At 40.5% G+C, this 27,739-nt stretch overlaps 2 protein-coding genes across 2 annotated transcripts; one reads left to right on the top strand and one right to left on the bottom strand.

The window, feature by feature from the left end:
• The first annotated feature begins 44 nt into the window (after nt 1-44).
• On the top strand, nt 45-24,470 carry camk1db (calcium/calmodulin-dependent protein kinase 1Db). Its single transcript, XM_058076474.1, has 11 exons — nt 45-3,736; nt 12,954-13,085; nt 14,115-14,189; nt 15,882-16,020; nt 17,322-17,448; nt 17,659-17,734; nt 18,198-18,310; nt 18,601-18,679; nt 19,082-19,169; nt 19,267-19,435; nt 22,320-24,470. Exons 1-11 carry the CDS (start codon nt 3,642-3,644, stop codon nt 22,463-22,465), a joined length of 1,239 nt encoding a protein of 412 aa, XP_057932457.1. The 5' UTR covers nt 45-3,641; the 3' UTR covers nt 22,466-24,470.
• ucmab (upper zone of growth plate and cartilage matrix associated b) lies at nt 22,829-27,345 on the bottom strand. The gene is made up of 5 exons (XM_058076475.1): nt 27,202-27,345; nt 27,067-27,129; nt 26,901-26,996; nt 24,730-24,828; nt 22,829-24,648 (listed from the first exon to the last, which is right to left on the bottom strand). Exons 1-5 carry the CDS (start codon nt 27,257-27,259, stop codon nt 24,551-24,553), a joined length of 414 nt encoding a protein of 137 aa, XP_057932458.1. The 5' UTR covers nt 27,260-27,345; the 3' UTR covers nt 22,829-24,550.
• Nucleotides 27,346-27,739: the final 394 nt, after the last annotated feature.

The raw sequence follows: 27,739 nt of genomic DNA, 5'->3' as shown, positions 1-27,739 counted from the left end.
TGGAGGGGTTAGTGTACCCTGGTGCTCCTCTGAGCTATTCTGTCTGGGGCCATGTGTCCCTGGTAGGGTCTCCCAAGGTAAACCGGGCCAGACAAAGAGTGGTTCAGAAGAGGAACAACAAAATTGGGGGCCACACCTTAGCTGGACATGGGCAAGGTGAGCTTCTGGTGCTTTGATAAAAAAAATACATTAAGAATATAGTTGCACTCACAGTGTGTTGACACGCCATACTGTATGAATTATAACTGTAGAATATAGGCACATTTTATCAGGTGATGTAGGTTTGGATTTTTTTTCTCCCTTAAATTTAATTTCAAAACTGCATTTGGTGTTCAGTTGTGTTGATCAGGTTTTCGAGAAGTCCATCATTAGTTTTTCATAGATTTTTATTTGACATTGACATGACTTACTGTTTCCCTAAAAGGGGGCTGCATGCAGTCAGAGCAAAATGGCACCAGGAACCTGGGATACCTCGGTCATCTCAGATTAACCCAGTCATCAACTGTATTTGTGATTGTACGTAGTGTCCAGAAGGTGGTGCTGTGTTCAGGGAAACAACACTATGCCTTGCTGCAGCAGAAGGATGCTGCAGGCCAGCAAGACACAGTTCGCTTGGAGGAGCTCTGCCCTTTCCCTCTGGATGCTCTACTGACGGAACTCAAGAAGTATCCCAATGTTAAAGGTTGGTTATGTATACAAGTTTATTGTAACAAGATTGGTTTTGCAATCAGTTACCAGCCATAAAAAACACACATTAACTAAAAGCCAAATAATTTCCATCCATTCATTTTCTATGCCACTTATCGTCACAAGGGTCGCGGAGCCTATCCCAGCTGTCTTCGGACGAAAGGCGGGGTTTTATTTTTTTGTTGTTGAATTTTTGGTAATGGTTTTATTTGATTTGAACATGCATCAGATTACAATCGAGTGCATCCCATAATCAGTTCACAGTTCCACATGTCCAAAAGGAGTAGGAAGAAGCAAAGCTTATTAAATCCTAGCCCTCCATCTGGTATTTTTACAATCAGTAACTGTTACATTTGTTCACTTCCTGCTTTCCATACAGTTTAAGGTTTTTTTTTTTAAATAATGCACCTTGTACCGAAGTACAAGGTGATATGACCATACAATGACATAATGGGTACCATAGTAACTGTCAATATAGTGATATATATAGCACATCATGACTGGTTCAAGACTGACTCTCGAGTTTTTGGTTTAGTAATCAGACTTTATGAATGACATTAATTAAAATATAAAATGTAGTAATGAGGGTTGTCACAAGATGCATTACTCTTAAGAAAAGTACAGTACGGTAATGTATTGCAATCTACTCATTTAGTTTCTACTACATTACATTCCATTATACCTAACGAGGCTACACACTTCTGCTACACTCTTAAAAATGCTGGGTTATTTTAAGAGTGTACCGGCCCTGCCTGACAAATGGGCCCAGTCCGTTCATGCCGTTGTTCTGTGGACCTAATACACCAAGGTGATGAAACCAATACACAGAGTGAACCCTCTTCCTGTCTATTTTAGGAGGGAGATGAAGAAAACCAACAAGCACATGGTAATACAGTATATTGAGGCCGGAAAAAATTACCCAGTTCATTTTATGTATTAAGATAAGATTAAGATGTGCCTTTATTTGTCCCTCAGTGGGGAAATTTGCATTGCACATCAGCAAGACTACAGAATCAGTTAAGCAGCACAAAATACACAATATAGAAAAATAAACAACCCAAGTATTAACAAAATCAACAGTTTTACCCAGAGTTCTATACAAATACAGTATGCAGATAATATGAAACGAGATGAGATATATGACCAGTCTATACACTGAGATCTTGTTAGAGAGTTAATATGAGGCATTTTAGAAATACTTCACATAGAACTTAATATATTACATTTAGAGCCTTAATATTGCACGTGGAGGTTGTATTGTGTGATTATTATTATTATATATATTTTTTTGTCCCAAGTCTTGTGCCCACGAGACTGAACAAAAAAAATCTTGTGACACCCCCAGTAATTTTGTTTGCAAGCAACCTTTAAGCAATGGCAGGAAATGCTGGGAGGAAACAAACCACATATACTACAGTAGCGTGTGGGTGTAAGCTGTTGAAACATTAACTAGATTTAATAAAACTATACCTTTCATAAGGTATTAAATATATTATCTCTAATGCTTACATATTTATATATGAATATATAGAGGTAAGTTCATGCTGCTAAACAAAGAACAAAAGTCCTTGCTGATTGTAGTTTGACTTTGAGTAAGTACAATTTTGAAAAAAAAAAAAACCTTGCAGAATTCATCTGGAGTCAGAATGTCTTTTGTGGGTCCCTGGTTTCAGAAGCAGCTGGCCTGCCATGTCAACCGCCCGCATGACTCATGTTTGTGGTAAACTGCAGACATGAAAAGAAATAAATTCTAAATTATGTGGCCTTCAGCTGCACTTAGTGAGCTGACCTGCTCTGGGCATTAGCACCCTCTCTCCATCATCAAGAGGTACTTGCTGTTCACGTCTTGTGTTTAAAATGGTTACAAACTGCGATCTGCAATACCCATGCCAAAAAAAAAAAAATCCCGCCGCAAGGTATGCTGGGCAGCTTGTTTTACTCTTTCTCACGGCATTTTGCTGTGATTGTCACATTTTTGCTTAATTACAAAATATGTTAAAGTGGGCATGAGAGAAGTAAATAAAGAGGAGTTAATATACTCTTGATATCCAATGTTTTATTTTTCACAGTTCATGGCATTTTGAAATCACAGTTTTAAGTTAGGTGTAATGTTTAGTGTTTTGTTGCGTATCACCCACTTAGTAGTAGATTTATGCCATGCGTGAACTTGCTGTGGATGTGTTGTGTTTTCATTTGTGCAAGGATTTGTTGTTCAGTTTTTGTGATGCTGTAGACTTAAGTGGCAGTTATGATTAAGGGCTATGAATTCTGCCTAGCAACAAGTAGCCGCATTGAAACACCACCGTCAAAGTTGAATTTTGAGCATTTTGGTTTCATTTTGAACTTTTTAAAAAATGTAAAAAAAAAGGGGGGGGGGGGGGCAGGGAGGTGTCTTTAAGGATGCACCTGCAGCGCCTGAGTCCCTAAGCCAAAAAGCTACGCCCCTGCTTGGTTGATGTATTCATGATACTTGACGCTTCCGACTGCCTTTGACCAGGACTTTGATGGGGTCCACTAGACGGGGACTTCCAGTGATTTGGTGCAATGCGCGTGGCACACTTATATGAACCACGCTGACATCCACGGACAACCCCTGGCTCCGTTCTTCCTCTTGTCTTTCTCCGTGGTGGTGGTGAGAGCCACAGGGCGTCACGGCGTCCTCCACAAGCCGAGCTTCCCTTATCTCATAACCGCCTGAATCCCTCACTCGCCCGGGGCGGGGGAGGAGACACGCGACGAGAAAAAGGCAGGAGGGGGGGAGACGGTAGTGTTTCCCGGTCACGCAGAGCCGAACCACACGGATTAGTCCACGAAGCTCTTCACAGCATCACGGAACATTTCAATACTTTTCTGCCCGTTCCGTCATTTTGTTTGTTAGCTTGTTCTCCAGCTAGCTTGGACACCCACTCTTCATCCTCCTCCACCCTCCTCGTCCCCTCCCCGCGCGGCAAGACATGGCGAAAGAGAACGGCGAGTCCGGCGATGGGTCGTGGAAAAAACAAGTCGATGACATCAAGAGTGTTTTCGACTTTAAGGAAGTGCTGGGCACGTAAGTAAGCATGTTAGCATCACAACACATCACATGCTTTTCAGCGGGAAACTTTGACAACACATTCACATGCATACACAAACAGCTGTTGAACATTGGTGTAAATTGACTGGCCACGTGATTTGTCTCCCTCTGCCATCTGTACAATATTATCATATATTATTTTGCCAACAATAAGCTCACAGCAGAATATGATACACTGGAACCTTGGTTACATCATTATTACAAGAATGTCCAACTCTAACTGAATCAATATTTTTTTCAAAAGAAATATTGTAAATTCAATTAAGCTGTTCTAGAAAGTAAAAAAATGTTAACACAAAACAAGTTTTTCCATCTTTACAATCATAGTTGGATTCACAGTGTGTATTAACACGACAATGCGCGCAAACCAAGGCAAAATTGTAGTGTAAATTTTCAACATTAACTGAAAAATACGCTAACCAGGGTGGATGCTAACTGAGGTGTCAGTGTTTTTTGTTAGGGAAAACGTAAAAAAAAACTGGCAATAAAAAAACAAAAAAATATTAAAACGCCAAATGAAATCTGTTGAGATATTGAAATTTAAACACCCAAAAAGTTTGATATTTGAATGTTCTGTTAACAAACCAAGCTAATGCTAACTTCCTGTGGGATTGTCAGCCATGTTTTTTTTCCCTGAGATCCAAGTGGGATATTTCCAATGTAAAAGACCGGAAGGCAACATTCCATGCTATTTATAAATTACGAGCAGTCACTGATGTAGTACACAGTGTCTCTTCTTATTTCAAAGTATTGGGACACGTGATACTGATACACCTGATCAGTAATTGCACAGACAGGAAGTGAAAATATGGAGTTGCCCCTCCTTATGTGTGCAGTCTTTAGCTATGTTAATCATCTCATGAGGTACGACGGGTGCTCACAATGTTCTCCTGTAGAGATTGGTGATGCTTGAGCTAAAAACACAAACAAAGAAACTTAAACGCTCCTACCTGGAGGCTGTTTGCTGTGATGATTTCCCCAAGGCTTTCTCTTATGTGTGAACAGCCCCCCAACCGTTGCCCCCCTCCTACCACCAGTGAATCATTCTGATTTTCTGGCCAATTGGTGGACGGTTTGTCCAAACACACCTTCCATCATCGCCCACAAGCTGGAACACGTTTGACATTGTGTTATCCTATTGTGCAGGTTTACCTGTTTCAGTTTATCAGTTCTAAAAGAAGATCCACCAGTGTTTTTTATGCAGAACTCAATGAAGCCACAATTTGGTGTGCTATGATGGAAATCAGATAAGAATTGTCAGACATGATTCTGGATTGTTCACATTCCTGTCCTGGCTTTGGAGAAAACACTTTCACACAGGCAATGTCCTGCCTTTGTTACAACTGTGATACTTCCTCCTAATGTGGAAAATGGCTGCAACGCTCATATTCTGTGCCATTTACACGACACAGTGCGGCCTTTTGCAGTAAATGTGAAAGAGGCTTATGGGTCTAGTAAAAAAAATTGTGATGTTTTACTATTATGTTAACATACAGGTGACTGCATTGTTGCACAAACCATGGTCCCAGCATGGTCAAATACACTTCCACACATGTGGCATCCCACTCTGTCAAAGGGGAATTGCACTTTTTTTCCCCCAATCGTTATGTGAAACAAGAACACATATTTATTTCCCTTTTCTGTGCATTATAACATGAAAAAACAAGCTATGAGCTAGCTAACAATGGACGTCATTGGGACACACCTATTTCTACTATGCCCTCTTAAAAAAAAAAAAACAAAAAAAAAACCTCTACCAATGTTGCATCATTTGATATACTGTACATGCTATCATCATGCATTAGACATAGACATAGACTTTCTTTATTGTCATTGCACAATAACACAGCAGTGAAATTGCCAACGAAATGTTGTTGCCTGGCTCCCGTGTAATAATAAATAATGTGGAGAATAGATAGATTACATCAAATATGAACAGCAATGTACAGCGTAAACAGTAATTTGTACAAATAATTTAAATAATTTAGAATAAATAACAATAATTTAAAGTTTTGGTTGTGCGTGTGGGCAGGTAGAGGCTTATTTGGCATTGAGCAGTCTGATGGCCAGGGGGAAGTAGCTGTCTCTAAACCTGGTTGTTCCAGGCGAAAAACACATTAACACATATACTAATGATAACATGTAATATTTGCAGTATCTTGAAGCAAATCAAAGGTGAAACAATGATGCAATGTTTTGACCCGCCCATGAAAAAGGAAGGCTGTTTCATTTGGTCACACTAGCGCCATTCCTAATTGTTCCCTAATGTTATGCAAACAGACTGAATGTACTATCTGCCCCAATTGACTAGAACTCTCATTCCCTTGTCCATGCTTGTCCTAATGAAGAGAGCGTGTGTAGTTGAGGTGCCCAGCAGCCTTGCCTGAGGATTACTATTGAACAAGGAAGGGTTGTGGTCGCTTGGGAGCAATATATATTATCTCCACCTCTACCTTTTTCAGCTTCAGGTTTCCCCATTAGTGGGCAGAAGGGATCAGGGACAGTTTTTCTTTCCAGCATTCATTCAAAATAGTCCCCCGCTTAACCATTTTGCAAAGGAGAACAGGCCAGTCCTCCACTAAGCAACAATTCTAATTAGGATCAAATTGTGTAATGTATATGTTCGTTATTTAAGATGAATGCGTCTGACCTCATTGACAAATTCCGCGTTCAGGCATCTCTGTGTGGAGTTTGCACGTTCTCCCTGTGTATGCATGGGTTTTCTCCAGGTTTCCTCTCACATTCCAAAAACATGTTAGGTTAATTGGAGATTCCAAATAGGTATGAATGTGAGTGTGAATGTGTGAGAGCATATATGTACAGCATTATGATTTATGAATTATTCTTTTCTCTATGAATTATGTTTATTTTATTGTATACAAATATGAAATACAGAAGCTATAAATGCGGTATGTTTCTCTCAACAATGACTATTATTTAATTGACAACCCTTTTTTCATGATGAAAACAAGACAGTGATGAGCTAAACACATCCTTTTGATGGCAAAAACGGGATGAGTCATGTGAGTTTTTGTTGACAAGACTCGAGTGACTCGAGAGAGTGGTCTATCACAGTGGTACCCAAACCTTTTTAACCCACGGACAGGATCCAACAAATGTTCCAACAAATCTCCGCCTGAAGATTATTACATTGCTATTTGATGTGTATGGTGAAAGGCAGTGTGCTAGAATGAATTAACTTGAGGTTGTGCGCCAACAATGATGTCATCAAAGCTTACTTTTATGCATTCCCACATCGTAGCAGCATTTGGAAGCAAATATGAATAAACCCAAAGAATAATACAGTACAGTATAGTAGTCTCTGTGCAGCATGGAAAAATGTTTAATGCTCCTTATGCAAAGATCAATACTCTCTATCTTATTAAATACCATTGTGCAATATAATCGACCATCGCACCCCTATTTTTAAGACCTCACCAACCAACTTAGCAGAGATGTTGTGCTCAATAAATAAGATTATTATACAGTAGATTGAGTCATCTAAAGTAGTTAAGAAGCAGCATTCTGGAACCTTAAGCACCCTTAAGACTTGAGACCTGGGGATTCTTTACACAATGTCATGACACAATGGAGTTTTACAAAAGTATTGAAATCAAATGCATCTGATGTGCTGGTCTGGCCGCTTGCCCCGCAGTGCTAAATTCAGCCCCCTAAGCCGCTCATACTCAGTGGAAGCAAATTAAGTCACCCCACCAGGAGCACTCACTCAGATCTCAGGTGACACGAGCTGGAATGACTCGGCGTCAAAGCATGTCTTCCTCTGATAGTGCTGGTATTGTCACCTCGACTCACCATAGGTACGAGCCTGGAGTTTATTTTCCACAGAGAAGATTATCACATTGTTGTTTGATGCGTGGGTACAGGCAGTGTGCTAGTATGAATTAACTTGACAACAAACAAAATATGAACACTGGCACTCAACACACATGATAATGTCATCAAAGCTCACTTTTATGCAACCACATGTCGAGGTGCGAAGGACCACTGGGAATACATGCTCAGCTAAACATAATGAAAACAATGACAAATATGCAAAAACTACCAGTAGTACCAGTGGTATGCAGGACTACTAGTGGTTAAAAAAAACTAGGGTAGAGCCACTAACTGTGGTGGGAAATGGCTATTAGCAACCCCGTTCCCTGTATGCGCACTCTATAATGCTACACAGACAAGCACTTTTGCTCCATGATTTACGCTAAATACTGACAAACTGTTACTTACTGCTTGCTCTTCTGTCTCTTCGACACAACCAAATAATGTTGAAAATGTTTGTCGGCTCATCCAGCCGCATACTGGCCTATGTTCACAAAACAGTCCAGTGTGAAATGCTATTGACCGATTTTAAAATACATTTATTTTGCTGGTAGGGAATCAGGAACTCCAACCACTTGTGCCTGATTGTGGCGTCTTTAGGAATTGTAAACAAATGTGGCTTTACCCGACAAGACATTGCTAGCAACGTAAACAGAGGGGGGACAGAATTTGGGGGAGGGCAGATAGCTTATCTGGCTTACAGCCATGCCCATATATGGAAGTCCGCTCCTCTGTGACATCACAAAGGGGCAGTTTTACCATGCCTTCTGAAACCGAGCGTTTTGAGCCATCCCAACCTTTTTTCAGGGCTCACTTCCAAATGCGCAAACCTCATTATTTGAAACTTTGGCATTGTTTAACACTGATATACTACATTTATAGCTTAGGAAAGCGGAAATCATTGTTTTCCACGGCCCTGTTCAGCCCGACCCATGGACCAGTACCAAGCCACAGCCCAGTGGTTAGCGAACCCTCCTGTAGAGTAGTTAGTGTACAGCTTGGATAGAAATATACATTTATTATTCCCTGAAAATGATTCCACACACAGTCATTATTGAGTAAAGAGCTGACAACGCCAATCTGGTAGACTAATATACTCCTCTTCATATGGCTATATAGCAATCTGAGTGACCAGAAGAGGTAAATAGTCTTCAGGATGAAAAACCCATAAGTCCTGTGACACATCTTATGTAAAGAATACCGGTCCTTGGAAGTAGCCTGAATAGAGAGAAGAAAAAAAAACTGGCAGCTAGGCAACAAGGATGATAGAAGTCCTTGCTGGCTACCTCTGAACATGATGCCACATACCACATCCCACCACCTCTTGTCCTCCACACTTTGTCACCATGATTGACAGTCATATCATTCACCAAAATGAATAATAGAGACAGGCGAACAAACATTCATTAGCATGAAAGTGACAGACTCACAAAACGGCGTGTTCCCAATAGATGTCACTAATAAATGTACATTTCCGCATTAAGGCTATACAAACTTCCAACACACTATTGCCGGAACTCTGAGACTTATTTATAATTGTTAAAAGCTATATAGATAGAGAAATAGCTTGTTTGTTCATTAGCAGGCTACTTCCTGGTTCATGGCGGCTGCATTAAAGGTGTGCTAAAACATTTTCCTGTATGCTTTTGAAAGGGTCATCCTCTGTAAAAGTTGTGTAGGGACGGAGCAGCCAATCACAGATAGGCAGACAGTGTCGTGATGTCTGTTTTTAAAAATAAATAGTTTTGATGCCCACATTGTCAGCTCAGCAGCACACAAAGAATGTGTCAGGAATCAAAGATGAACCGATTGGACATCTTTTATCTGTCTCTAAAGGATTTATTTTTACACCATAACTCCCTTCCTTAACTGCATTCCTCCACTACCATCACCATCATCATCATCATCATCATTAAGTTGTTTTGGAACAGATTTTTTTTTTTTTTTAAAGGTGACTCCAGTCAGTTACAGTGGTGACAGGTCTGCTTGGATGAGCAGGATCTGACATATGTTGCGTAACGGTGCTACCGCTGTAATGCGTCTTACACAAGATGATTCAGTGTTGTTACTCAGCAGCACCGCAGTACGTGCACTGCCTGTTAATGTGTCTCGACAAGCCCGACGCCCCCTTTCCATTAAAAAAAAAAAAAAAAAAAAATCCCATCAAAAGTGCTCTGAGTTTTATATCCACAGAGGACTAGCTAAGACCATTTTCTGGGTGATTATTTGATAAAAGGGAGCTTACTTTGCATATGTAGCGTCTCACACACACACACACACAGTGCTGCCCACGCTCACATTTACACATACACTGTCATCGAACAGCCATGAAGAGGGAGCTCTGTTGCTCAGGGAGAGGAACTTGAAATTGGACCGTTGTTATGCAGGCCAAGTGAGTCAGCATGCAGACATGGTTGCTGCAACACTGGGTCACAAACACACTGCCACCATTCAGGTTTTTTTAAGAACATTGATATTACCACTCTAAAGTAGATTGTTGTATATTTTCAATCTAGAGGACCAACTTTTTGTGGTTCTGGAATAGGGGAAGTCACCTGAAACCTATGGCATACTTTAGTGTGGCTTGTACCACATTACTGACTGTGTAAAGCAGATAGCCATGACTTTGATGGAGATTCTAGCCTTTTTCCCCTTTGTGGTAGTATCCTCTATATGCAACACTTCTGCAACAATATTGTGTTGGAAGTAATTGTCGGGCCCAATGATTTCCATGTTAATGGAATTGTGGACAGAATCATGGAATGTGCCAATAACAATGGAATCTACAGTTAAAAGCATAATATCACAGAAATTAACAATGTGAATGAAATGCTGTCATTGTGAGGACAAGTAACATTTGTAGTATTTCCCTGGTGGGACCACTCAATCGTGGTGGAATCTCATCACAAACACTACAATTTTGAAACAATGGCCTGAAAATCCGGCGAAAGTCTGTGTAAAAACTCCTTTGGAGCGTGAATGTAAGCTAGCTGGGTTAGTTTGGTTTAGTAGGGATAAGCTCACTTGTGTGTGTGTGTTTACACCAGGGGTCTCAAACTCAATTTACTTGGGGGCCACTGGAGCTCGGGTCTGGGTGAGACTGGGCCGCATCAGGTTTTCCAAAAAAAAGAAAAATGCATTTATTAAAAACAAAAAAAATTTAAAAACTTTGCTTTGGTTCCAATTTTCTACAATAAAAGCTCTGATAAAACATTCCACTGTTCTCAAATATCTTATTTTTTATTTTTCTTCACAAAATAAGATGAAAATAAATAAACAAATCAAGAATAAAGAAAATCAATCAATCAGTAATAAATAAATAAATATAATAATAATAATAATAATACGGAAAATAATAAAACTTAAACCACATATAGTTGGTGGGTAGACAAATTATTTTTTTCAGATTAAAATTAACAAAGCATTATTAGAGCCCTGTAGACATTAAAAAAACACGACTATAGTCATATTTATACTCTTTTTATTTACAACTTATTGCGCAACTGCAGGGTCTTGAGACACATGCTAACTCGCAAACTAGAGCACTAGCGACCTAAACAGTCGCCTTCAAGTTATTTCCTTTAAACTTAAATAGCCAAAAACTTACCACTTCCAGACAGATAGGGAGGATAACTATTAACAGTTATTTAACCTTTAACATGAACATTAATCAAACGTAATATATTTTTTCTGGGTACATGATACCATACAGCATCCATATCAAACTCAAACTAACATCTAACTAATCAAACTAACATTAAACTTTCATATCAAGGCGGGGGCCTCAAACTAGTGTCCTGTGGGCCACATTTGGCCCACAGGCTGCGTGTTGAGACCCCTGGTTTACACTGTTTTAACCCCTTGTATTGGCACAGAGCGTTGGCGGTGAGAAAATCCTGAGTTTCTTTTCTTGCACCCAGTATTTTTGACATGAAGTTATATGATCAAATGTGTCACATGCTCCTCCTCCTAGCGTGTCCCTTTCTGACCGAGGCGTCCAATGTGAACATACCGAACATACAACCCAACGATTGTTTGCTTTTATTTATTCCCACCTCCTCAGTCCCAGTGTATTTTTTTTTGTTTGTGTGTGTGTGTGTGTGGTGCATCGACCAACCCACCCCCAGTACCACAAGTGGGTGGATGGAGTGCGGGATTAGCGTGGATTTGATGACCACGGTGGGACTTAGTGCAGCCAGTTTAGAGCCTGCAGGGAGGGACTGATTACACGCTGAGAACATAATGGAATCTCCCATGTTAGCCACTATGCAGTATTGACTTTTTATTTATTTATTATTTAAATTTCTAAGTGAAACAATCCAGATGGTGTCTATATTTACTATTGTTAGGAGGGGAAATTATTAAATTATTATAAAATTAAATTATTTTCTAAATTAAGACTCACCAAACAGTTGTAAATTTCAGCTTCACTGCCGCTATTCAATGTTATCTCAACAATTAGCATGCTAGCATATGAGCACTATTTCCTTTCACGCATAGGTAGCTGGTTAGTAGTAACTTCATTCATCCGTGAGACTAATCACAATTCCAGCAGTTTAATAAAAGATCATAATATAATAATATGTTTATAGTAATTCATGACAGCTGTGGACTAAATTTGAAGACCTCCCTTTGGGCTCAGATTTGGACTTCGTAGTGATCAAAGGCCAAATGGATTTATGTGGACTGTAATTAGCAGCTGAATCAGACATGAAATGTCTTTTCTGTTGTTGCAGCTGTTGCTCATATTCTTGCAATGGCCAATGCAACATTTGCATAATCTTGCATGCAAACCTAATAAGTTTCAGTTTATCAAGAATTTATGAAGTGAAATAAGCCAAATAGTCGAGTCACATGCAAGAAACACGTCTAGTCTGCTGTATATGCTTGTTGTTTGGCAAAAAAAAGTCCAGTCTATCACACCATAAGAATCAATGGGAATCAGATCACCAACCTTTTCTTTACATTGGTCTTGCTGAGGTCATAACACAAGAGGAAGGAGGAGGTGTAAGTAAGAAAAGCCTGCTCAGCAAAATGTATGAAAGCCTTGAATGTGGTATCATAGCAACACACACTGATTGCCTGAGCAAATATTGCCTTAATTTGTGTTTGAAGGTGGATGGACGCGGATGTTCCATGCATGAGGCACTCTCTCTCTTTTTTTCTAAAAGACTGCATGGCTAGTGGGTCCTTGTCAGAGTCCTTGCTGGCTCACAAATTACTGTTTGTGTACTTTGACCCTGAATGTCCAATATCTGCTTTGGCTTTTCTGTGTCAATATTGTCCGAGTGCATGTGAAGCAGGCTCATATGTCACTTTCTTGTCTTTTTTTTCTTTCTTTCTTGTCTGTCTGCTGCAGTGGTGCATTCTCCGAGGTGGTGATGGCTCGGGAGAAGGCCACGGGAAAGATGGTCGCCATCAAATGCATCCCCAAAAAGGCTCTAAAGGGGAAGGAGACCAGTCTGGAGAATGAGATTGCTGTTCTTAGGAAGTAGGTATAGTGTCACAACGCCACTTCTTTGCGCCTACTTCCTTTTAGAAACAGAGGCAACTGAGGCAAAACGTAGTACAATACTTGGCGGTAACCAACAGTAGGATTGCAACAAAATATCGCTCACACACAACCACACAAGCTAACCCCTGCTAGCTTCCAGTCACGCTCTGCAAGAGGAGATTCAGCCACCTTTCTCCAGAGTTCATCGCCAATTCAGCCTTCAATTCTAAAAACGAATAAAAGCTGTGCTGCTTGGTCGTTTATACAACAAGGTTCCAAGAGCAAAAATGCTGCAATCTTTTTAGTTGGTTTGCAGCTCCTTGTTAATGTATACAGCTTTAACAAGTTTGGTGCTCGTGCATGACATTTTTCAGTCGTGTTTCAATACTGCGCCCACACACACACACACACACGACATTGCCACCAGGTGACTGGGTCCTCCTCCATAGCGTGATGGGTAAATCCCCCCCCCCTCCCTACGAGGAGCTGACTGATCAGTCACTACTCTTGAAGCATTGATTCTAGTTGCCTGGTTACAGTTGCCAACCTCCTGCTTATGCTGCTTTTTATTATTCTCTCATCCCCATCCTCTACTCCTCCTTTGTCATGTTGAAAATGTCTTCTGGTCGTCTGACAGCCTTTAATTAAAGTGGGCCCTCATTGTAACTTAATGACTAAAACGACAAAGTCCTTTTGAGAACCCCGTTCATCCATCCTCGCTCGTTTCCTTCTACTCAACACCTAGTCATTGCAGGTTGTGTGGACGCAGACTCAGAAGGTCTTTGTTACTCGCTGATGGGGGGGGTTGCCGCTTCATGGCTCATTGATTAGTCCCTCCGCCTCTCTCCACTCCCTCCTCCATGCTGCCCCCTCCTCCTCCTCCTCCGTGATGCATCATTCACAAAATACATCCTCTTCACAAATGCTTTAAAGGCTGCTAATGATTCATTCCCAATTAGAAGGGCATGTTGTTAACAAAAGCAAGGAGATAATTGAATATCATCAGTGCCGTTTGTGTTTCCGCAGGATAAAGCATGAGAATATTGTTGCTCTGGAGGACATTTATGAGAGCTCCAACCACCTGTACCTCATAATGCAGCTGTAAGTACACAGGTTTCATTCTTTCTTGATGGAATGTTTTCATTACCTACGTGTCAAACAACTCAAAGGGCATTCATCTTGTAGTCATTCATAATTCTGACATCACATGTCAGTGTGGTTGTGTTTCAGTTCATTTTAGTACTGTTGGTCTTTATTGCACATATGCATTTTGTATTTAATACACAGCAAAACTTGTCTAAAGTAACAGAAAAGTTCCAACGAGATCAAATTCAAAGCAGAAAATGACTCCACACTCGCTCAGAGGGAGGATTGCAATGCTGTCTTTGGAGACTACCCCATTCCTGGCAGCTATCATGATTGAGCCGTATGAATATATGACATGTCCAGAAAAAAAATAAAAGAATTAATATAAACGGTAATATAAGTGTTACTAGTCAAATTGTACTTTTAAATAAATTATCTGAATAGTTTAGTGCAGGGGTCTCAAACTCAATTTACCTGGGGCCACTGGAGCTAGGGTCTGGGCAAGGCTGGGCCGCATCAGGTTTTCCAAAAAAACAAACAAAACGCATTTATTAAAAACAGAAAAATACACAAACTTTTTCAGTGCTTTGGTTCCGATTTTCTACAAGAAAAGCTCTGATAAAACATTCCACTGTTCTCAAATATCTTAATTTTTATTTTTCTTCACAAAAATACGATGAAAAATGAATAAACAAATCAAGAATAAAGAAAATCAATCAGTAATAAATAAATATAATAATAATAATAATAATAAAACGGCAAATAATAAAAACTTAAGAAACCACATATAGTTGGTGGGTAGACAAATTATTTTTTCAGATTAAAATTAACAAAGCATTATTAGAGCCCTGTAGACATGACAAAACACAACTATAGTCACATTTATACTTTTTTTTTTATTTACAACATATTGCGCAACTGCAGGGTCTTGAGACACATGTTAACTCGCAAACTAGAGAGCTAGCGACCTAAACGGTAGCCTTCAGGTTATTTCCTTTAAACTTAAATAGCCAAAAACTTACCACTTCCACACGGATAGGGAGGATAACTATTAACAGTTATTTAACCTTTAACATGAACATTAATTAAACGTAATAATTTTTTCTGGGTACATGATACCATACAGCATCCATATCAAACTTGCGAGGGCCGCACTAACATTAAACTTTCATATCAAGGCAGGGGCCTCAAACTAGTGTCCTGTGGGCCACATTTGGCCCGCGGGCCGCGTGTTTGCGACCCCTGGTTTAGTGCATTGTAATGCATTGTAGTGCATTTTCAAATGATGTACATTTTCCATTTATCATGTCACTTCTTTGTGCAAAATGACTTTGAAGTGCTCATTGAACAGCTTCAAATGTCAGCGATGATCCATTTTAATGGCAACTAGGAAACTAGTAGTGTCTTGTATGCATTTTATTCCATGTGGTATCCTCGACAGTACTTTGGATAAGTACACATTGTGTTGTGTTGACCTTTTGCAACCTTCTCAACCCCCTCCATCCCTCACATACAATTACAATTATTTGTTTATGACTAATGCACTAGCAAAGCAGTCTTTTGGCCTGGTTTCCTGCACCTCTAAAAGGTTTGGAAATGACGCCCCAAACACAGCTTGTCAAAATGGTCATTGGGAGTGGTTGATGATTGGCATGCAAACAAGCACATTCTGACACATATATGTATGTGTCATGGCTGTGTTGACAGGGTGTCTGGGGGTGAACTTTTTGACCGCATTGTAGAGAAGGGCTTCTACACTGAGATGGATGCCAGTCGGCTCATCCGGCAAGTTTTGGATGCCGTCAACTACCTCCACTCCATGGGTATCGTGCACAGAGACCTGAAGGTATAGTTAACACGTTACTCAATAGTTAATACAAAGTCAAGTCAAGTTTATTTATGTAACCCTTAATTACAAAAGCGCCTCAGAGGGCTTTAGAAGCAGACAACAATAGGCGACAATAAACGATGGGCGACATCCCCTGATCTGGACCCCCATCCAGGCAAGGAAAAACTCAAAACCTTGAGAAGGGACCTCAGAAGGGGAGAATCGAGTGGGCAACATAAAACACAATATACTAAGTATATACAAAGTGAACTCAAATAACATAGTAGTCAAGTTCATAGATGTAGTGACATCAGGAGTGTTGGTCAGCCGCGGTTCTTGGGATGAGTTCCAGACAGCAGCAACCTCTGCTGGTCCATCCCTCCAACAAGGGGGCAGGCTTTTCAAACAAGACTTTGGAAGACCAGAAAGCAGCACATTACAGTAATCATACTTACATACTTAATGATTCAGTGGCTAAATTAATGTGTATAAAATGTGTATAATAAATTAGTACTAATAAATAAAATAATATACAACAAAATGTATTAAATAAAATATTGTATTGTTCAATTTATTTAAAAATATATGAATTTCATAGAAAACCTAAAACTAACAATATAATTTTTTTTCATAATTTTTTATTTTTATAATAATATTGTCTAGTAAATGACATTTTTTGTTGTTTTAGTTTTAGTTGTTCAGTTTAATATGCCATTTGAAAATAATTAAATTAAAAATGTTAAATACTGACCTCACAGCTAGGAGACCAGGGTTCAATTCCACCCTTGGCCATCTCTGTGTGGAGTTAGCATGTTCTCCCCGTGCATGCGTGGGTTTTCTACGGGTACTCCGGTTTCCTCCCACATTCCAAAAACATGCTAGGTTAATTGGTGACTCCAAATTGTCCATAGGTATGAATGTGAGTGTGAATGGTTGTTTGTCTATATGTGCCCTGTGATTGGCTGGCGACCAGTCAAGGGTGTACCCCGCCTCTCGCCCAAAGACAGCTGGGATAGGCTCCAGCACCCCCGCAACCCTTGTGAGGAAAAAGCGGTAGAAAATGAATGAATGAATGAATTAATGTTAAATACTTGGAGAAACATGAGGTCAACTATATTGGTCCTCATTTATTGTGATATCTAGACACCACTGACCATTACCAAATTAGGAGTAATGGGATGTACAGGATCAGAGTTCATTGGTTTAACTTGTCTGCATAACAGATTAAAATCAAAACTATTTTTTGCATACTGAGCACATCTCAGAAATGAATCTGCACAGTGAATCCGCACTTGACTCTTTTCTGTCTTAATGTCCAGCCAGAGAACCTTCTCTACTTTAGCCCGCACGACGAGTCAAAGATCATGATCAGCGACTTCGGCCTGTCCAAGATGGAGGGAACTGGTGACGTAATGGCCACCGCCTGCGGGACTCCGGGATACGTGGGTGAGGCTTGCCCTCTGAGCTCTTGTGTTGTGAAGGAAGCGTGTTAGCGCTGAGTTGGCTAAATGTCCTGCCTGCCGACAACATGACCTAATCTAATCCAGCAGTAGGTTAATCTTAACCATCTGTCGCATGCATGACGGCAGCCATCGTTGCATACAGTAATGGCATTGTTTGGCCAGGTGAATATGAATATATTTTGCTTTCTTGCAGCACCTGAGGTGTTAGCGCAGAAGCCCTACAGTAAAGCTGTGGACTGCTGGTCTATCGGGGTCATTGCTTATATTCTGTAAGTACTCAACACTGTTCTTATCCGTTGGCACCCATGTAGCTTTTTGAGGAAAGTGTCACAGGAAGCACCCAAGCCAATTACCTAAAAGAGCTCATTAGGCTAAAGGAGAATCTTAGAATGAAATGAAGATAATCCATTAAATATAGTTCACCTCTTTGTGGTGGTTATGGAATACTGGAAACCGTTTCATAATCCAAAACACTCCACTGGATTTTTCCAGATTACCATGCACTGTTTCATTCCACTTTTTCCCTCTTAATATTAATGTAGTCTCTATAATCTGTCTAAACTGTCTCCTTTTGCGTGCTGTATGAAAAATATCAAAGTGCCAGTGGATGCGATTAGAACACAGCAAATCCTTTTTAACATCAAATGGATGACCTCTCACTCTCTCTCATTCTCTCTCTCTCTCACACACACACACACACACACACATATGTGGTGTTGTCCATCTTGACAGGCTTTGTGGTTACCCTCCTTTCTACGACGAGAATGATTCCAAGCTCTTTGAGCAGATCCTCAAGGCCGACTACGAGTTTGACGCACCCTACTGGGACGACATATCAGATTCTGGTGAGAGAAGAATGTAAAGAACTTTGTTTTTAAGCTAAGATAACCAATTAAGGAAGGTAATGTTACACAACTACTGTTCACAGCTTGATAAAAGTAAAAAAAAAACACTTTGTTACACATAAACTCACACAACTTGTTTACCTGCTTTTACCGCATCCCATGACAACCACAATAGCATGTATTATGAAAATCGCATCTTGAACATGACTAAAAAGTACAATATAAACCACCTTTTTAGTTATAAAAAGTGAGGAATAAAAATGTAAAAAAAATTGTATTTTCTTCCACAGCCAAAGACTTTATCAGCTGTCTCATGGAGAAGGATCCAGAAAAGAGGTTTACGTGCGACCAGGCTCTCGAGCACCCCTGGTGAGGAACTGGCCACCCCCCTCCTTGCACCTTGCAGCGCCCACTCACACACCCCCACACATCTGTGTGGTTAAACAACAGCATGACGCAGATCTTTCATAAAGGAGAGCGTGTCACCCCTGTTGTCGCCATGGCTCCCAGCTGTGAGCCCACTTCTGCTTGCTAGCCCTCCTTTTTTTTCCTCTTGGTCCCTTTTCAAGCACATAGGTGGTGTGCCTTCTGTGTGTGTGTGTATGTATAAGGAATTTATCACTGCAGATCATAGAATACCCCAGGTACAGTGAACATATGCCCTCTTGTGGTATTGTGTGTTTTTCCATTGTAACTTCCTGTTCGCTTTATGACTCAATACTTTTGTTGTGTTTATGCATGAGGGGATTTACAGTGTCTTTTTTTGTTCAGGATTGCAGGAGACACGGCTCTCTGCAAGAACATTCACGAATCCGTCAGTCGACAGATGCGGAAAAACTTTGCCAAAAGCAAGTGGAGGGTAAGCAGCGCACTAAACCTGCCTCACTAGAAATGTGATGTCTACTCATGTTTGGGAGATACAGTAGATATTAAAACATTTTCTTTTGGGCATGCAGCAAGCCTTTAACGCAACCGCTGTGATCCGCCACATGAGGCGCCTACAGCTGGGCACCAGCTTTGGGAGCAGTATCCACAGCACCACCGCCTTGGCCGCGCCCAACCCTGCTGGCCGAGCACCAGCCAAAAGTCAGTCCGTGGACTGTGCGCCACTCGGCATCGACAACTGTGAGTTCTCCTTTGCATGCTCACTATGAAAGTAAAACCTGATACTATGTTGATTTTAAAGGGGACCGATTATGCTAATTTTTTGGCCCTTTGTATTGAGTTGTGGACTCATAGAGCAGTTACACACAATAACCCGCAGAGAAAACTTTCTTGATCCTCCAGAATCTGCACCTATTCGAGCATGTCCGACATTAATGCACCTTTCCCGGGCTTCTTCTGGCCTTAGTGGATATTTCAGGTTAATGTTCACTAAAACAGCCCTGCGTGAAATGCCATGGAAAATATTGAAAATGTTTTTTCTCGCTGGGAATCACCAATTCAAACCGCTTCTGCCTGAGCATGTTTCGATGAAACATTTCTAGGGAGCCATAGCTAACAACCGTAAACGGAGCAAAGCAGAGCTGTGGTGAGGGCAGTCCTAGAGTGTATCTGGCCTACAGTGCATGCCCATAAAAGGGCCCTGTGACGTGTTAGAAAAAGCTCTCTGAAACAGGGCATTCAGTGCCATCCTAAACATCTTTCAGGGCTCACTTCCAAATGATAAAACCTAATTATCTGAAACTTTGGCATCGTTTAACATGAGAATACAACATTCTAACTACATTTTTAGGGCAAAAAAGTGCAAAAAGTATCATAGGTCCCCTTTAATAGTAGGGCACTTGTTAACCAAAAGAAATAATTTATATGTTAAATTGTGGGGTTAATAGATTATAGTGTAATCATTAGAGTCCATCTAAATGCTTCTATTAAATCATGCACCATTTTCACATCATCTCACTGTAATATGCAGCAATAGTCTTGATCGCTGATATGAATAATGGACCCGCTTTATCACTCTTATTCACTTTTGCAGTCCCCACTTCTGCTGATGTCGTGTTGCTTGGTTGTTGTCATGGCGACGGTTCTGCAGCACGGTGTCTACTTTTATTGCTCGCTGACTTTAGTCAACTTCAGGGACTGATTTCTCGACTGGTATACGTATCTGTATAGTGTCTCTAATACAAGCTCATCACTGCACAAAGGGCAACCTAACATTTGTTTAGCACATGAATCTAAAAATAGTTAACATGGAGTCGCATCAAAACAATAGAGCACTCTTTAAGCAATAGAGGGCAAACACTCGGGGGAGTTGCATAGTCACACAGACACGTATTTACCTTAACTGTGTGATAATGCGTCACAGACTTGGTTGGCAATGGGGAACGTCCTACTTTTGAATGTTTGCTCGCTTTAAGTTAATTTCCTCTGTTTCTTCCTTTTGTTCTATTGAAATCAGTGTTGTAACCCTTGGACGCTTGCTAAACTGAGGTCTTGTGAGGTATGTTGGCGCCTCATGTGATGTCATGCATGTCGGCAGCCTATTTTTTAGTAATAAGTGCTGCTAAAAGAGCTACAAAAAAAGCAAACTGTGAAAGCTACTTTTGTGATGCTCACACACAGACAGTATAAGGCAATCTACCGGTAGCTTGTGATTAACATAATGGGCACCCTTGCTCTAACCCAATCAAACAATGTACATTAGCACTCACTAAGGTCATCAAATCTTTCCCTTTTTTATTCTCACAGTATCCGCATTTGGGGCCAAATATGAGGAGGTATAGTAGTCCATCAATACAGCGTGGAAAAAAGTTAGAAAGTTGGTTCAATGACATTGAACAACAGTGGAACAAGACTCCACTTGCAATAAAAATGCAAAAAATGTGTGATTTCTAACTGTTCAACTCAGATAAAAAGCAATATATGCAAATAAAGTAGTAAAAATTGTCAAAAAGCTTTTTGTGGCAGTGGCTGAAACAAAATGTTGTAAGGTTCGCTGATGATGTCATGCAGGCCAGAAGTCATATTTTTGAAAGTATTGCAAAATCTAATCTAAAGTCTCCTTAAAGAGGTTTCGTCCTGTGTAGGTTTCATGAGTTATATCCCCTATGTTCTCTTGAGTAAGTAAATAAAAAAATTGTTTTGTCTAAATTAAGTTGATTTTATGGTTCCTTTTTTCAGATCATATAACCAATAGCAGTGATGCAGCCAGAAATGCTGAGCCCCATGGGAAAAAATCACGTTTTTAATTTTTTGGATAATTACCTATTTTTGGGCCCTGGGAGTCGTGACCCTTGGAATTGTTCTAACTATATGGCGCTCCTGGCCAATAGCGCTCATAAGTACATTTAAAAATGTGCTGTGTGACTGTTATAGGTTATCACATGGTTTGTCTGGTATCAGACCAGGTATCATGGTCTCGGGCTGATACTGGCACGCGGGGGGGCATGATACTGGGCCTGATACCAGACAAACCATGTGAAGATCTTATTATCACATACTATTTAATCATGAGCTTATTATCACGTACTATTTAATCAAAAGACCATTTTGTTTCCAGAAAATGTTCAGTTTATTACATGTATTATATCTAAACAGTGTAAACACAACAATTGCAAAAATATTTCAACAATAATATCTTATCTTATCAGAGTGTCCTCCTCATTAATGGTGATAAAACGTTCCATTTCTAATATTCTGTTTGCTATTTGTCTTTCGCCGGGTGTCAACCGCTGACATGTTGACAGAGCACAGACGGCAGAAAAACAAACGCTGTGTGTTCACGCTCATGCGCTGTTCTCTGATTGGTTGTTTCATGGGCACGATACCAGTGGACAGCTACGGGGGCTGATACTGTACATGGTTAAAGTCTATATTTTATCAGTATCACTGCCCTGGGCTTTGACACAGTATCATTTCGGCCTTTTCCCGTATCATTCATGGGCGGTTTCTAGGGTACAGGGACAATTAATACTGTAGTATGTGATAAATATTGATATCACATGGTCTCACTCATGGATGATTGTTATTTTATTCATTGATTTTAGTGTTTGGTATTCACCCACAGTTCCTCCAATATCCCCCCTGCCATCCGCTGCTAAGGCCTTCAATCAGGACACGTCCTCTGCCGTTCTGGAGGAATCGCAGTTGGTGGCGGAACAGGCCAGGCCACGCCCCTCCACTGTTACGGTCATCCACACTGGGACTAAATGACGCCAGGTTCCGCGGGAGGTGAGCTGGGAGACCACAGAGCTTTAAGATGGGGCACAATCCCTGACAAGTGGTTACCCGGTTCGCCTATCCCGCCGCCTCCCGTCGGTGTCTGCAATTTGGGGGGAGAAGGAATTTGAGAAGCCCCTCGCGCTTCCCATCCACTGTCCTACAGACATGGAAGAACAGAGGGGCGTAGACTACACTGAATGTTGTTCCTGAAGCAGGAAGTGCAGGAAACGTCACACTTAAAAGGGAACTTTTTATCCAAGCTGCTGTCGGCGTCGTCCAATCTGATGCTCCGATGTATGCCTTGTGTAAATACTCCACCCGGAGTGGTGACTTGTTGTAAAATCGCCTGCTTACGCCTCTATCATCTTCGCTTTTTGCTACGGTGGCTCACAGGGTCCCGACATATTTTTTTTTTTCTGTGTGCGCTTTGCTGTAAAAGTGAAACACAACCTCAACTGTGGGATTATTTATTTTCCAACGGAAACACTACTGCAGCGAACGATAAAGAGCGAATCAAGTTTTATTTTGATGTAAAAGACTTTGAAGGCCATGACTTCTCAGGGATGTGCTTGAAGCAAACCAAACCCCAACCCTTGTACAACCTACACTGTGTAACTGCATATTACTCTAATGTGCCAATAGATTTCACCATGCTTTCTTTGTGTAAACAAACAATGTTACTATCTGTATCTTGCTGTAACTTGTGCTGGATAACTTGTTTCCCTTTAAAACTTGGAATTATAGTTGCAAAGTATTTGAATTGTGAATACATGTCTGCAAAAAACAAAGAAGAAGCGTTGATTGTACAAGTCGTTCTCCGCTTCTGATACTTGTTTGCTTTTGCCTTCATACCGGCCTGTTGAATTTAGCAGAAAGACTCGTTTTTTTTTTTCGTTTTTGTTTTTTCTCTCCATCATGAGAGTAAGAACTTATGCTGGTGCGTTCACACTTGCCATGTTTGGTTTGGGTAAAAGGAACTCTGGTATGTTTGCTCTGCTGGGATTATGGTTTGTTTTGTCAAGTGGGAACGTGGTCATCCACTAAGCAAGTGAGCCGTAACCACTTAAAAGACGGGTCTCGGTCCACTTGTAAGTTAACTGTGGTTCCGTTTGGTTCCCATGTGCTCCAATGCAAATCAGAGGCTCTGACCAGTGTTAAAAAGATACTAAAAAGACAAATATGTAACTGACAATGTATTGGATGTGTTGTCTCCCTGTGTGTATGTAACAATGCTGCTGTTTAAAAGTCTATTTTAGAAGTTTTTTTATGAAATTGAAGCGTGTACTGCTAGACTATAAACCTACATATTCAACCCCGCAGATGACATTTTGCTAAAGTAATATGTCCACGGGCGGCACGGCGGTCTAGTGGTTAGCGTGCAGACCTCACAGCCAGGAGACCAGGGTTCAATTCCACCCTCGGCCATCTCTGTGTGGAGTTTGCATGTTCTCCCCGTGCATGCGTGGGTTTTCTCCGGGTACTCCGGTTTCCTCCCACATTCCAAAAACATGCTAGGTTAATTGGTGACTCCAAATTGTCCATAGGTATGAATGTGAGTGTGAATGGTTGTTTGTCTATATGTGCCCTGTGATTGGCTGGCGACCAGTCCAGGGTGTACCCCGCCTCTCGCCCATAGACAGCTGGGATAGGCTCCAGCATCCCCTGCGACTCTCGTGAGGAAAAAGCGGTAGAAAATGAATGAATGAATATGAGTACCCAACCACAAGTGTGAACGCAGACTAATATTTTGAAATTAAGTGTAGTTATTTATGGTACAAAACAGATTAATGATGACTAAATAAATAAGACTGAGCCTGAGTTTGCTGTAAATACAAATCTGAAAAGTTTACTGGAGTCTTGAATGCTTCTTTTTTATCAATGTTGTCGTCTTCCTTCACAAAGCACCAAAATATAGGACAAAACAGAAGTCCTCCTAATGCATGTGTTGCATGTTGATGCACAAATGTTATGTATTAAAAAAAAAAGCTTGTTTGTACGTGTCTTTGCGTCTTTGACCAAAAACTACAAGGGAGTTACAAGCAAGACTAACTGATTGAATCCAATTTATCCACACCCTCAGTTGCTCTGACGGTTGTATTCATAAGGAGGATGCATCCCGTCGTAGTGGAACTCCCTCCACTGCTCCGTGCTCTCTCGAGTCCTCTCGTTTTGTTCTGTTTGGTGAGAACCGAACCCATCATTTCAATACAAGAGTGATTTATGGGGCTAAAAGAAAAGAAATAAGCTGGATTTACCGTCATTGTCCTCTTCAGCGTGGCTCTCAAACTCATTCCTTTTCTCCTCATGGAACTCTCTCCTGCGCTCGTCTGCAGCCAGAACCTGCCTCTGCTCAGCTGAAAGCAACCACATGACCAAAAGTATTGGGTCAGCTTATTTCGTGTCTTGCACAATGCAATCGCCACAAAGGCATGCTGTATGTGGTGTGGGAAGACAGGAAGTCCCATTAATACTATAGATAAGTATCGTATATAAACAGGATATAATACATCATACCTACATCAATGATTCCGTGACATGTGACACCCTACTCTTTAATAAATGAAGGGAAATAACATTTTCATTATACATTTTAAAATTGTATTTATTTGTAATATTAGAGTTTTATTTTTTGTTTTTTTTATATAAATTATGTTTTCAAAATACATGCAGTGTAAGTCAATTTAAAAAAATATTTTTGTATATTTTTATTCACACATATTACCCGAGCCCAAACACCTTAAATTAATTTGAAGTGATAAATTAACGATGAAACACCTCACCAAATGGACACACAGTCAACATTCATTCATTCATTTTCTACCGCTTTTTCCTCACGAGGGTCGCGGCTGTCTTCGGGCGAGAGGCGGGACTCGCCCACCCTGGACTGGTCGCCAGCCAATCACAGGGCACATATAGACAAACAACCATTCACACTCACATTCAACCGGAGTACCCGAAGAAAACCCACGCATGCACGGGGAGAACATGGCCGAGGGTGGAATTGAACCCTGGTCTCCTAGCTGTGAGGTCTGCGCGCTAACCACTAGACCACCGTGCCGCCCCACAGTCAACATGTTTTTCCCTAATGAGTACTTCTACTGCTGCTGTTTGCACTGGCAGGTTTGTCTTATATTCCTGCAGTCACATTAGCCCAGAGGAATACAGTGGAGTCACGACCTTTGACCTACCCAAAGAATCCTTGTGCGGGTCTTTACTTGTGTTCGTAACGAATCCCTGCTGGAATTTGTAAACCCTGATAATGCAAGCCACTGTGACGTAATACAATGTGTTTTTTTGTGGTTTGACTTCCGCCCTTGTCAGTCAAACAACTTTTATCCTGCCGAGATTGACAGTTGTCTTGAATTCATGAATTCAGTTGATTGAAATCATATATAATACAGAGTCTGCTTAATTGTCCATGTTTTTTTTTCACTTGCAAACTTCAAGCTTGATATTTTTCTCTAATGTGGCAGGAGAAGCCTCTTCATCATAAGCACATCGCACTCGCCCACTCACTTGTCACTCACTCAATCAGTCTTTTCACCAGGAGTCCAATTCAAAAGGGGGAAAAAAAACCCTGCTCCCGTCGTGTTCTCTCACCACCCCATCGGCAGTCGTTACATCATTTGGGAACGTCAAACATCCGAGATTCTGTGAATTTTCACAACGAGGAATAGTCACACCCGTGTGTGTGTGTGTGTGTGTGTGTGTGTGTTAGTGTGTGTCTTGGAACTCCGGGTTGCCCCCTGGGCCCTGCTGCACATACTGAGGGTGCAAACAACAGCAGCAGTAGAAGTACTCATTAGGGAAAAACATGTTGACTGTGTGTCCATTTGGTGAGGTGTTTCATCGTTAATTTATCACTTCAAATTCATTTAAGGTGTCTGGGCTTGGGTAATATGTGTGAAAAAAAACATACAAAAATATTTTTAAAAATTGACTTACACTGCATATATTTTGAAAAAATAATTTATACAAAAAACTATAAAATAAAAAATATAATACTACAAATAAATAAATTTTTAAAATGTATAATGTCCATTTGGTGAGGTGTTTCATTGTTAATTTATCACTTCAAATTCATTTAAGGTGTTTGGGCTCGGGTAATATGTGTGAATAAAAACATACAACAAATTTTTTTTAATTGACTTACACTGCATGTATTTTGAAAACATAATTTATATAAAAAAACAATAAAATAAAAATATAACATTACAAATAAATAAAAAATTTTAAATGTATAATGAAAATGTTATTTCCCTTCATTTATTAAAATTAATGACATTTTAATAAGTTAAAACTAAAATAATTTTGTTTCATGTAAATAAGGATTTTGCATCAATATTTTGTATTGTATCAACCCTTTATCCTAACATCCAAACACTCAAAGCTGAGATCAAATACAGAAGGATGTGCCTGATCTCACCATTCAGCTCATCGGGTGACTTCACCGCCCGCCTGCTGCGCCTCCTGAAGAAGGTCGATGCGTCGGCCTCTTTCATGAAGATCCTCCTCAGCGGACCTACGATACATGTGGGAGGAAGATGAGACTCAGTACAAACTCAAACATTGTTAGCCGTCTGATGCATCACCTTGTGGCTCCTTAGCAACATCCTGGCTGCCGGGTACAGCTGCAGAGTCAGCCTGTGGAGACACTGAGCACAAAAACATGATGCTGACATACTGTATCCAAAATTATTATAATCGTCTCCCTGCATGAGACTCACGGGAGAGTGCAAGGAGCACAGTGAGGAGCACCAGAAAGGTCCAATAAGTGTACGACATGTTCACTTCTTCATCCAAAGTGGACACTGATGAAGAGAGGAGTAGGAGGGAGAGGTGAGTATGTGAGAGGTGGGTCAAAGCTGGACTGTTTGTCAAAAGAAGGGAGTGACCACTCGGATATGATAATAAGCCAGATTTAACGCGGTGCCAAGGAATACACTGATTCATGCAGAAAGGCATTGTGTGTCTTTGCTTTGTTTGTGATTGCATGCACATCACTACGTCTACATCTCATGTCATATAGAGGATCTTTGAATAGTGTTTTTGCAGTAGGTCCTGACAACAAACTGCAGAACACTCCTGTCATACAGAGGATCTTTGACATTTTTGTAGTTGTTCCTAAAAAAAATAGAATGCTCCTGTCATATAGAGGATCTTTGAATAGTGTTTTTGCCGTAGGTCCTGACAACAAACTGCAGAACACTCCTGTAATACAGAGGATCTTTGACATTTTTATAGTTTTTCCTTAAAAAAAATAGC

The sequence above is a fragment of the Doryrhamphus excisus genome, chromosome 6 (genome assembly GCF_030265055.1).
Source record: "Doryrhamphus excisus isolate RoL2022-K1 chromosome 6, RoL_Dexc_1.0, whole genome shotgun sequence".
NCBI classification, from domain to species: domain Eukaryota; kingdom Metazoa; phylum Chordata; class Actinopteri; order Syngnathiformes; family Syngnathidae; genus Doryrhamphus; species Doryrhamphus excisus.
Note: the sequence above shows the minus strand (reverse complement) of the source record. Positions and strands in the feature narration are given on the sequence as shown.

Coding starts and splice junctions, on each gene's coding strand:
- camk1db (XM_058076474.1), top strand. CDS start 3,642: ATGGCGAAAGAGAACGGCGAGTCCGGCGATGGGTCGTGGAAAAAACAA. Junction 13,086..14,114: donor GAGATTGCTGTTCTTAGGAA/GTAGGTATAGTG, acceptor GTGTTTCCGCAG/GATAAAGCATGAGAATATTG. Junction 14,190..15,881: donor CTGTACCTCATAATGCAGCT/GTAAGTACACAG, acceptor CTGTGTTGACAG/GGTGTCTGGGGGTGAACTTT.
- ucmab (XM_058076475.1), bottom strand. CDS start 27,259: ATGTCGTACACTTATTGGACCTTTCTGGTGCTCCTCACTGTGCTCCTT. Junction 27,130..27,201: donor TGTGCTCCTTGCACTCTCCC/GTGAGTCTCATG, acceptor TTTTGTGCTCAG/TGTCTCCACAGGCTGACTCT. Junction 24,649..24,729: donor CGCTGAAGAGGACAATGACG/GTAAATCCAGCT, acceptor CTCACCAAACAG/AACAAAACGAGAGGACTCGA.